Source organism: Ailuropoda melanoleuca, chromosome 8 (genome assembly GCF_002007445.2).
Source record: "Ailuropoda melanoleuca isolate Jingjing chromosome 8, ASM200744v2, whole genome shotgun sequence".
Lineage (NCBI taxonomy): Eukaryota > Metazoa > Chordata > Mammalia > Carnivora > Ursidae > Ailuropoda > Ailuropoda melanoleuca.
Window position 1 is genome coordinate 71,701,650 of NC_048225.1, and position 11,986 is coordinate 71,713,635.

Here is an 11,986-nt window from a genome sequence, read left to right on the forward strand (position 1 = left end):
GTCCTATACAGAAGGCACCTGTCAAAATGAGGATTTCTGACTGAAAGCTGCACCAGACACCATACTGATGGGTCAGAAGTGACGGCAGGAGATTACGTNCAGCTTATTCCATGACATACAAGATAAATCCATGTCCCAAAGAATAAGGAACACAGTGTCGAAACATCTACCTTTTTATAACATTAGAGTTAAAGGTATGGATTTTGGAGAGAGTCCTAAATTAGAATCCAAGCTCTACCACTTCTTAGCTGCAGGAGCTCAGGCAAATTTCTCAACTCATGAATTTCAGTTTCCTCACTGGTAAATATTACCTCACTGGCACATAATAATCCTAACTACCTGATGGAACTGACTGAGGGTCAAATGAAATTTTAAACGAAGCACTTAGGATGATATGGTATATTGTAAACACTCAGCAAATGCTGCTGTCAAGAAGAGTCTGTTGACTTCTGTGAAGCTATGAAGGTGCCGGGAGATGCTGAATGTGCATAGTGCAGAACAGGCAAAGCTGAACAGGAATGCTAGAACAGGTATAATTAGGAGTTCAACAGTGATGGTGCCTGGGCAGTCACATCACGGCGCAGACACACACGCAACTCCTGGAAATCAGAAAATGGAGGGCAACCATGCGTGTACGTGTGCAGGTGTAATGGGAATCCTGGGACTCTAAGCTAAGGATAAATCTGGACAACTGGAGAGGACAGGACTAGAAATTTCAAGGAAAGGCCAGTTCATATGACCTTTAAGGAAGGTCTAGAGTTAGAGAGAAAGCTGAAAATGCCAGTCTCTGCTTTAGCTCTCTAAACTTCAAACTGTAGGATGAATGCCACCCAGTTCTTGTGCCTGCCCTGGCCATGACTCTTAAGACCCCCATTCCCATTGGGGGGTGGGATCTAGAATTGCTCTTTTGGCCCTAACCCTGAATTCCAGGTGAGGGCTTTGATTCTTTACACCCCTAAGCAGCATCTCTTTCACTTAACCTATGTTTATCGTGGACCCTTTCCTCCTGATTTTCAAACCAATTGCCCAAGTGGAACTGAGGGCTTCCTCTGAGCTCCAGCCTGTTTGCTTGGGCCATGACACCATCCCCTTCGCCAGAAGATTTGGTATTGTTTCCTATATCCCTTAACACGACTGAACCAAATCTGAAACTGATGTGGCTAACTTCAAAAATACCTCTTCATGGGACCTCCATTCCTACCTCCAGATCAGGCCCCTCAGAGATGGTACATAATTGGGGTGAAAACTAAGATGGACAAGCCCGCATGCACGCTGAGATCTGGCCTGGAACACCCAACCTCTGGTTCCCACTTCCAAGAGATCTGCCCTGGGGTAAGGTCAGTGTCCTGAGCTTTGGTCCTACCTCCTACAGAGTTTTTCCTATTTCACCACTTGTCAGACGCCAAAACCTAGTACTTTTTATACTGGAGTCTATATAGGCCAGTATATGGGCCAGTATACCCCCATCCTATCACCTCAGATAGAAATCGTTGCTTTGATGATTTCCTCTCTGTCCCCGAATACATTTGGTTGGTCACTAAATCTCAACATCTCTCAGATTTGACCCTTCTTTATTTCCACTGCCACCTCCTTAAATTAGGTTTCTATTCCTTCTACTAGGTATTAATTAGGAAATGCTCACTATGTGTCAGAAATTGCGTTAAGCATTATTCATGTAGTATCGTCATGAATTTTTTCAAAAAATTCTATAAAGTCGGTATTACTATCATACTCATTTCACAGATCAAGAACCTGAATCCCAGGGAATGTATGTATCTTCCCTATCATCTCAGGGTTAGCAAGCTACAGTCAGGTATGAACCCAGGCTGACTGGCTGCAAAGCCCTTAACCATCACTTTACATAGGCCTTCATTCCTTCTCAGTTTTATTATAGCCTCCTAAGTGGCCTCTGTACTTCCAGCCCAATATACTCTCCACACTTTTCATCTAGAGTTGTTTAAAAAAAAAACAAAAAAAAAACCTAATCCTGTCCATCCTGTGCTTTAAGGCCTCCATTGATTCCCCATTCCTTCCAGGACAAGACCTGAATGCCTAGACATGGCATATATGGTCATCCCTGTGATTTGGCCCCAAGCACACTCCAGACATACGAAAATAGTGTTCATTCTTTAACTATCAATCTGCTATTCCTTTCACCCAGGGAAACACAGGAGCATGTAACTGAAGGAAGACCTGGCAGCCAGAGAGAGAGGCACTGGGTGTGGGTCCTGCAAGGCTGGCACTCTGAGCCCAGGCCCTGGTGACACTGTAAGGGACTTCTGTGTCAGTGCTCTTACAAAGAGATTTACAGAGGTGAGGAAAGAAATCCGTGTTTCATCCTACAAACGAAGGCAAGTCGTATGGAACACTGGAGAAGAACGGTTAGGAAAGAGAGTGAAAGACAGAAAAAGGAGTGAAGCAAGGTAAGGGATCGTCCTATACAGAAGGCACCTGTCAAAATGAGGATTTCTGACTGAAAGCTGCACCAGACACCATACTGATGGGTCAGAAGTGACGGCAGGAGATTACGTGCTCTTGTGAATTTGCAGAGGGAATCCTCACTCTCAGACCCCCAGACCATTCCTGGAGGTTTTTACTGTGCTGTTGATGCACAGAGAAACTGCCCTTGACTAATGAATTCAAATTCAATCGAAAACATATTTTAAAACACTATGTTAAGTTCTGGGAAAATCGATTGGAAAGACCAGTCCCGGATCTTGAGAAATTCAATATAAACTTTGTTTCTAACTCTAAGGCCCCTGAGGGCAGGGACCAGGATTTGGTTGACTCTGATCCCCAGGATAGAGCCAAGCCACAGAATATGGGTGAAGCTCACACAATGTGGAAAGAATCAAAGAATGAAAGAATAAATGAATAAATGAAAGAGTGAGTCTGAATGACCTTTCTTAGCAGGTTACCCCCAGTAACTGATGAATACCTAGAAAAGCTGCCTAAAAGTGGAGTGATGAGTGACAGCTCAGAGAGCAGCCCCCAACCCAGCTAGTCACTAGGCTAGGGAAGATCACCTCCAAGTGCAGACAGTGTCTCCCCTCATGTGGCAAAATAAGGTCCTGCCCCAATCCTCATGTAAAGAAAAGGATTCTATACACAACGGACTGTGTTCTTGCAAGAATAACAAAACCGGTATCTAAAGCAAAGCTGTTCTTATTTTAGCAATTTCATTTTTTCCCAAAGCAAGTTCCTTTTCCCCACTAGTTAATTGGTAAGCTATTCCTGCCTGCCAGCATCTTTTGAGAGGAAGTACGGCCCTATCTTATTTTATTTTATCTTATTTAAGAGATTATTTATTTATTTGAGAGAGAGAGAGAGAGAGCACACACAAGCAAGGGGGAGGGCCAATGGCAAAAGGAGAAGCAGACTTCCCGCTGAGCAGGGAGCCCGACATGGGACTTGATCCCAGGACCCTGAGATCATGACCTGAGCCGAAGGCAGACGCTTAACTGACTGAGCCACCCTGGCACCCCACACAGCCCCATTTTATAGAAACAGATGACTGCTGAAGGTTATGGAAAATCATCATTGTAAAGATAGGCATCTTTAAAAATTGTGTATACTGCTCATTTTTTAAGTCTTGAAGTCCCAGAGGTGGGATTTTGACCTCAGCATTGCATGTTTCCCAGCATATCTTGGCCTTCAGACTCCTAAGGTTTCTTCTTCCAGTAGGACAATACAATCTTCCTTCTCCTGCCTTCAAATTAGGTCTTCCTTAAGACATTTATCTTTTGTCTTCTCACTTTTAACATACTGTCCCAGTTTCTTAAGACACTGCTTAGGGACAATGCATGGGCAGGTTTTCTAAGTGTAGGAGGTGAATATGAAGTAACCACACATCTCCTCTGGGTTTGGTCCATAGTCCAGATGAGGAAATAAAGCCTGTCCGTCCTCCAGTAGCATTGTCGGGACGGGAGCCAAGTATTTGGAGAAATGTTGCCCTGCAGGCTCAAGGTTTAAAGGTAAAAAAAGTGCAGATTGGATCTTTCTTTCCCCCCCTAAAAAAATAGAAACTATTCATCTTCCTTATATATCTGGGCTAAAAAATAAAATAAAAAGACTTTTCAAAGAATAATAGACATTCCCGTGTTATTTGCCTACTATCTAAGCCTGATTATCCAGCTTTCCCATTGGTTCTATAAGTTAATCAACTGCCTTCCAGCAAATTCCTTTCCTGTCTAAATTGGCCAGGATCAGCTTCTCCTGTTTGCTATCATGACACCTGATTGCTCGACCCATTTTACAGTTAGAGTGACCGGATGTACCATTTGGAGTTTTAGAAAAAAATATGACAGCCTTCTTGTAAGTTTTCCCCCCAATAGTCCTCAAAGACAGCAATAGCTCCCCCTCTTCCATGGGGCTATGGTAAACGCCAGTGCTGCCCTTGCCCAAGTAGGCTTTGCTCATGGCCTAGTTATTATTTGCTGCCCATAGCTCCGATACTCGTGCATACTGAGCTTGCCATTCATTAAGCATATGTCCTATGTGTCCAACTGAGCCATGCTTTCCCATTCTCAGCCACCACTGTGCAGATAAAAGCCAGAAGCATATCTCTTTTCTGTCTGATTTGCCTTGTCTTCCAGAGATCTTAAATGAGCTCATGAGTAATGTCTAGCTGACTACCTGCTGTTCCAGTGGGACCAAAGCTGCACTAAAAGAGGTTGGTCCCTATCCTGCAAGGCAGAGGTACTTTGGAAACTGTCCTGGTTCATTGGACCAGCTCTTTGGACAGAGCAAACTCCTATAAGAAATTCTGATCCACCTTTACCACCTGGATATCTATGCTTCCGGTTTAGATCTCTCACCTGAGCTCCAGACCCAAATACATAAGCTCATTCTCCACGTGGGTGTTACACAGACACCTCCACCTTGTCACTCTATAGGAGGAGACACTAACTGTCCCCTTCCATTAGTAAAGGAACTTCTCAGGTTTTAATCCATCCAGCCAATCCAACCAAATACTACATTTCCGAGCTTCTCTATAGCTAGTTGTGACCATATATTCAGAATGAAGGTACGTGAGGGGAAGTGACAGGTACAACTTCTGGGCCACCTTCCTAAAGATGCGTCCCAAGCTGCGTGCCCTGACCCTCTGCTTTCCTTGCTCCAACTGGCTGAGAAGGGCTGTCACGGGAGCAGTCTTGGCAGCCGCATGGTGGGAATGGTAGACTCACCTCCAGGAGTTCCGGACTGTTACAGGAGAAAGAAATTATTTTGTGTAAGTTACTGTATTTTAGAGTCTCTTTGTTACAGCGACTTAGACTGTACTTTGGTAAAAATGCAAAATATTAAGCCTTTCTCTCCCTCCCTTACATGTTTCTCTCCTGTATTACTTCATGCCCACGAATGCCAACCCCAGCGAGCCCAAGCCACAAACCCGAAGAGATCTTTGACACTCCTGCCCCTTCAACCTGCACATCCAACCGGGCCATCACTATTCCATCTCTAGTCACTCCGTCCACCTCTCCCATCCCCACTGCGCCCTGTGACTTCGGGCTCTCGGTATGCCTTGTCTCTCTTTCCGCAGGAGTTTCCCGGGTGGTCTCTGCTGCAAGTTTGCCCACATCTAACTCCTTCTCTGCACTGTGGTTCAAATGATATTTCCAAAATGCACATCTGTTCCTGGCACTCCTTTGCTCCGACGCTTTTAAAGACTCCTTCTAGCCACGTCAGGAGCACAAGGGACAACTGGCCCCCTTTCAGAGAGGACCACTCTCTTTCATTCCTCCTGCAGCGCTAAATTCCCCAACCATACTAAAACATTTGTAATTTTCGGAAATCACGTCCTCCCTGATTCTTGGCTTTTGCACATGCTGTTTCCTCTGTAAATCCCCCTTCTTCCATCCCACTTTTCCCCCTAGTAATTCCTACGTATCCCTCCAAACTTGCTCAGCTATCACTTCCTCTAGAAGTTTCCTCTTGCTCTTACTGCAGTCACAGCACCCCGGAGAATGACGTCGCATTTGCCTGAGAATTTCCTATCTAGCTCTCTGTCTATGTCATTCACAGCAAACTCTCCCCTGCAGCCTTTTAAAGACTCTGTTACATAGCAGGTACTTGACACATTTGTTGAATGATTTAACCCAGTTGATACATCATATTATTTGCTCCCAATTAGTTTTCCCTCCAGACTCTTGCCTTGTTCCCTGTAGGCAGAGTGCACTTACCACTCCAAAAACCCTGGGCTTTTCGGCATGCCATGCATGCCATAAGACATGTCCAAGCAGAAGCTCAAAGGCATGTGCATGCTTGGCTCTGGTCACTCTAGGCCCTCCCCCTACCCTCTTGAGCCCTCCGCCACAACAAAAGCATGCCCAGACAGTGGCTGATCCTTTGTCCTGGGTCTCAGAATAAGAAAACATTTGGAACTGAGCCAAGTCTACCAATTCTAGCCAATTCACAGCTGACTCGCAGCTGACTTCAGCTCACATGTAATATGAGCAAAAACTAAATGTTTGCTCTTGTGAGCTATTGGGATTTGGAGGTTGCTCGTTGCTATCTCAAAATGCTGACTAATATACTGATCTGGGGTTCATAATTAGGATTGAGGGCCTACTGCATACCAAACATTGTGCTAGGAGTTTTACACAATTCCACTTTAATGATCACAACAAACTTGTAAGGTAAATTAATTTCCCATTTTTAAAGCCAAAGAAAATAAGATAAACTATTAAGCTAGGATTCAAACCCAGGTCAGTTTGAACCTAATCCCTCTCCCTGCACTGGCTCTGAGTCTGCCTCCCGGTGAGCCAAGGGCATGGGAGCAGTGATGATGCAGGATCCCAGCGGAACGCGAGGGTTCTCCTCCTAACACAGGCATCACTTCCTGCAGGACTGCAGACACTGCAGGAGAAGAGGGGAAGCAGCATGCTCTTCTGAGTTCTTCTTTGTTTCTTGGCCCATAAAGAACACTAGTCATCCAAAATGCCTTCTTTCATTTTCAGAGAGCCAGAAGCTATCTTGAAGACCAAAATGTTAAGCAGACATATGCCACAGCGACATCCTGTGTGGCTCCTGGGTGCAGAGCACCAGCCCCTAGTCCCAGATGGGCTCTGAGATGCCAGCAGTCTCTGCTGTCACTGGGTCACATCTTCTGCTCTCCTGTGCCTCACTTCTCATGGATGCCTTTCCTTTAGATCTTAGAATTTAATTGGAAAACCTAAATGCCATCCTTTCTCACTTTTCCCTGCAATATTTCCCTGAGTTCTATGAATTCGGAACCTTACTACCCAGTGCCCTATAATAGACACCAGGTACGTTCACCTAAATCGAGAGTTCTACTTTGACCCACCGTAAGGAGAAAAGAATGTTTCCCTTAGATTCTGGCACTTGACACAACCAAGTCCTATTAAGTCAGTGACACTATTTCTTATTCTTTTAGTCAATAAGATACCATGGCCTTGGACGAGTTATTTAGTCTATCGGAGCCTTTGTCTTCTTATGCAGAAGTACGTAATATCAGCCATTCTTGCTTAGACTGATCAAAAGGCATAATGTACATGAAAGTCCTTTGACATGTGGAAAAGTGTTATAGCGTATAAATAAGCAAGAACAACCACCACGTCATACCTTTCTTTATATTCTTGACTGGGGAAAAAGGAGGCATAACAGCTAAAATGCTGGAAGGAGTGAAAAAGTGAGTGGGTCCTGGAACAAAAAGTTGAGACTAGAAGGGACATCCGGGGGCCATGTTGGCTACAATGGGATTCATCCCACCTGGTCCAGAGTGCTTGCCTTCCTTTACCAGTCCCCAGTATGACCACAATTTAAACGTTCAGAGTGAACCATCTCCTATCCGCCAAGCCCTGAATGCTATTCCATCTTTTTCTCCAAAAATCCTAACAAGAGCTCTCCCTCCCCAGCTGGTGTCTTTCACTCCAATCATTAATGATCAGGGAAAGGCTGAAGAAACGGGCTTTTCACTGGGTGAATTATAAAAAGAAGACTGGACCTGTCACTCTTTAGTTGTGGCTTCCAACTCTTCAAAATTAAATGGAGAAAAGACTCAAAACCATAGAGTCTTAGAGCTGAGAGTGACTTTACAAGTCATCTCATTCAACAGATGATGAGACCCAGATCCCATGGATATATAGGCAATCTGTGGAGCAGGTAGGACTAGAACCCAATCCTTAACTCCCAGGTCAGGTTTCCTTCCACCAATCCAGTCCTGGTACTAACACTACGAACATGTACTGAGCACTAAGTACTTGCCCTAGGACTACTGGTGTAGTATTGCACTAAGACTGCCCCTGTTAGTAATTCCAAGTCTGTAGACACTAGCCAACCAGCAGAATCATGTGAGTCTAAACTCTAAAGAGTGATACTGAAACAAGCCCCCTCTTCTGGTCCAGAGAGAAGCATCTGGCTGAGAGAAGGAGGGGAGTGGGGAGAGCTGTGACGAAGTGCTGAAAGAAGATGCTCCGGTCAGAGCAAGGTCTCTTCTGCAGGGGAAAGCACAGGGGGGCGAGAGAAATGGAAAGGTATGGAGGACAGGCAAGGAGACAGGCAATGGAAGTTGAGATGTCAGCCATCTCTATAAGCGATTCTTCCTTCTCCAGGGCAAATATTAAAGTTTTAACTCTCCGCATCCAAACGTCTCGGGCACATGGTCACCAGGCATCTACCTGAATGCAAACCAGACCAGGTAACAACGACCCCTGGATACCTTCTCCCCCCTGGAGGCTGAGTTAGGAGCCAGTGTGAAGCAGCCCCCAGCACTTGGTGCAGGTCTCCGTGACTGCTTGGCCAAGGCTACTCCATCCCCGTGTCCTGCCACCAGGCTGTGAGTGCTGGAAGGCAGGGCCGTGTCTCATCGGAAGACCTCCTGCTTCCGAATCAAAATCACTGGAGCCACTGACTAGACTGACAACTCTTGGAGTGGGAGGATGGTGTCTTCTCTCTCTCTCTCTAGACTCAGCACCTATCTTAACACTTCGGAAGCACAGGAATTTAATACGTGCCTGTAGACTGGATGAATAAAGGAATGAATAAAACCAAAAGGCTATACCAAAGGACATGCTAAGAGAGCAAGGCATCTTCAGCACAGAGAGACCCAAGAGTCGCCAGGAAAATGCATCGCCTGCTCCCCGCCCGTGAGTGTGTGTTCACAGGGTGGACACGGCGCCAGCCTTTCTCACAGCCTGTGCTGCCAGGAAAGGAGGAAACGCCATCCGCGTTCAGGAACAAAGACCGAGTGAACCCTCCTTCAGGTCCTACGGCTGGATGGCACCTGTTGCTAAAACAGCAGCTGAGAAGCACTGCGTTTGTTCAAAACAACAACAATTTATTACAGGAAGCAGCGTCGCGATGACAATAAGAAATCATGAGGCTAAGCATACAGCAGAATTTCAGCAATGAAAGACAAGGAAGGAGCTCCCTGAGACTGAGGGAAAAACTAAAGTGTTGATTAGAAATTGCTCAGCCTGCATTAAAAGAGACAAACAGGGGAGGGGGGAGGGAGGAGACAGAGAAAGTGGGGGAGGAGAAAGGGAGGGAGAGGGAGAATGAATGTGTCGTCCTCCCCCCCCCCACTCTCTGACTCATTTTTAATCTGTCCTCATTCTCCCTCCCTTTGTACCACCCCCTCAAGAGAGAATTCATTGATTGGGCTGGACTGAAATTTCTTACCTTTCCTCTCATGGTTTTGCTGGGAACGATGAGTCTGAATCCCTCTCATCCTTGACTGCTCCTCTCCCCCACCCCCCAGGCGCCATTGTTAGCTCCTCTACTTTGCTGAGGCTGAGAGGAAGGCAGCTTGTCCAGCAGCACTACTGACAGGCTGATGGGCTGAGGGGGGAAGCAGACGCTGGGCTCAGGGGATGCCTGCAGTGCTCAGTGGGATCTTGAGAGCCAGCCTCATGTGCAGAGCGCAGAAGCCCAGCCATCTGACAGCTGAGATGGCCCTGGGAACTAACCTGTTGCCTGCCACCAGGCAAGAGAAGGCACGGACAAAGCAGCAACTCCCCTCAAAATGCACACAAAACAGAACTCCCTACAACCAAAAACCCCAGAGAGGCAGCTTCGAAGAGTGCACGTGGGGCTGGCCTGGGGTTCGGAGAACTGGGTTCGAGTCCCTGCTCCATGACACATTTGCTCTGTGCCTATTACCTCTCTGGGTCTCCATTTCTATAAACTGGGAGAGCTGGCCCAGATGGCCTGCGGCCCCTTCCAGTGATACGATTCCATCTCATCAACAGCTGTTGGCCATCTAGCAGGGCTATATGTTCCCCTCCTGCTCCCACTCCCTGCAAATCCCTCAGGTGATTTTCTTGGGCACACCCTGGGGTGTCTGGAAGAGCATCTCTGACGTAGAGCCCTCCCACCCCGGGATGCCTAGTTGACCTCGGGGAGGTGGTGATACGGGTTTCAGGCCTAAGTTCCCTTCTAGCATGATAACACAGAAGAGGCAAATCAAGGACGTTCAGAATCAGTGAGGGTGGAAGTGGAAGGCACTGGGAGGCCAGGGGAGTGGGGAGACGTGGATCAGCCAAACCCTGAAATTAGAGATGATTCATATTTGAATAATGTGGGACGGATGAACTCAGAGCAGCCAAGAGAAGAGGCTAACTCTGCAGACGAGCCCTGCCCACCCCCATTCCCCAAAGCAAAAGCCAGCATGGAGCACAGCCAGTGTTAGGGGTCCTCCATTTGGAATGGGGGGGGACAACTGAGGCAATCAATAATCTTATTCTGAAGCTAAGGGAAATAGAGTTTTTGCTTTTCTTCTTAAATACATTTTACCCTCTTTCAAGGACTGCCTCAGATATTTTAAACTTCCTACTGACTTGATTTTTCCAAATCTTCTGATTGGTGCCCCCAGAGGGGACAGAACTTCAATTTTGGGGGGTGCCATTTTCTGTTTTCTCTCCTGCCCTGCACTGCTCTCACCCTGTCCCTGAAACCTTTCTGATCCCTTGTTCCTTTCCTCCATCACTCTGTCTCCACCTTGCTTGGTATCTTTGTCTCAGCCCCTTCCCAACTACCCGAACCTTCCTTCCTACCCATCCTCACCAGTACCCAAGCTGGGCTACTTTGTGAATCTCTCAGGGCTAGCCACCCTGCCTGGCCACTGGCCCCTCAACCTCGCAGCCTTTCCAGACCTCAGGCGGGTGGGGAGAAAGTTCACCCAAAGGGAGGGGGAAACACGGAGTATCCAGCTAGGGGAAGTGACTCTAATGCTGGGGAGAAGCTCCACCTTCTGATCTCTGCTATCTCTGCAATTTCTCTTTATTGGGGGAGGGGAGCCTGTTTATTTCGGGAGGAAGGTTCTTCTCCGCTATGGGACCACTCCTCAAATGGTACCAAGCGTGAGAGAGCAGGGCCCTAAACTCCACAACCAATCAAGCCTCCATCCCCATCTCCCTCCTCATCCCGTCCCACTGCACCCCCCGGAGCCACAGAGATAACGCTGCTGGGTCTCCTGGCTTCTCTAGGGATGGAATTAGGGAGACACCCCTCCACCCCTCACCTCCAGAAAATCAGTTTTCTTAATTAATGTCTCCTCNCCCCTGGGTTTTTTTTTTTTTTTTTTTTTTTTTTTCTAACCAGGCTCTTCCCAGGGCCCACAGCATCAACTCAGGGTAAGACCGAGAAGAACCGTTGTGTGGAAGAGGAAATGCCCAAGCGACAGAACAAGCTCCTGAGGAGTCAAACACCTGCATCTCCATCCGTCTCGTCTCACTTGTAGCGGGGTTCTCCCCCGCCTCCTCCATCATTCTAGCGCGCGCGCACACACACACACACACACACACACACACACACACAGCCCCTTCCCCCACTTACCGCCGACCTGCTAAGCAGCTTTAAGCCCAGCCAGGGGGGAAATGGGGGTGGGGTGGGAACAGCGGCCCCAAGGGAATATGCACAAAGTTATCGGCCTCTACCTGTTAGCCAGAAGAGAGCGATCCACGCCAGCACGACCCCGTCCATGTTCCCCAACTTCCCATTCAGATGAAGGAGCGGGCGAAGCGGGGAA

At 47.2% G+C, this 11,986-nt stretch overlaps 1 protein-coding gene across 1 annotated transcript in view; it reads right to left on the bottom strand.

The window, feature by feature from the left end:
* The window catches only part of ILDR2 (immunoglobulin like domain containing receptor 2), a gene marked incomplete at its 3' end in the record, with an annotated part of 50,375 nt that extends 38,395 nt beyond the window's left edge, over positions 1–11,980 (bottom strand). The window contains exon 1 of the mRNA XM_034667641.1: positions 11,895–11,980. Within this exon, the coding sequence (XP_034523532.1) occupies positions 11,895–11,940 (46 nt within the window). The remainder of the gene's footprint in view (positions 1–11,894) is intronic.
* Between the last annotated feature and the right edge of the window lie 6 nt (positions 11,981–11,986).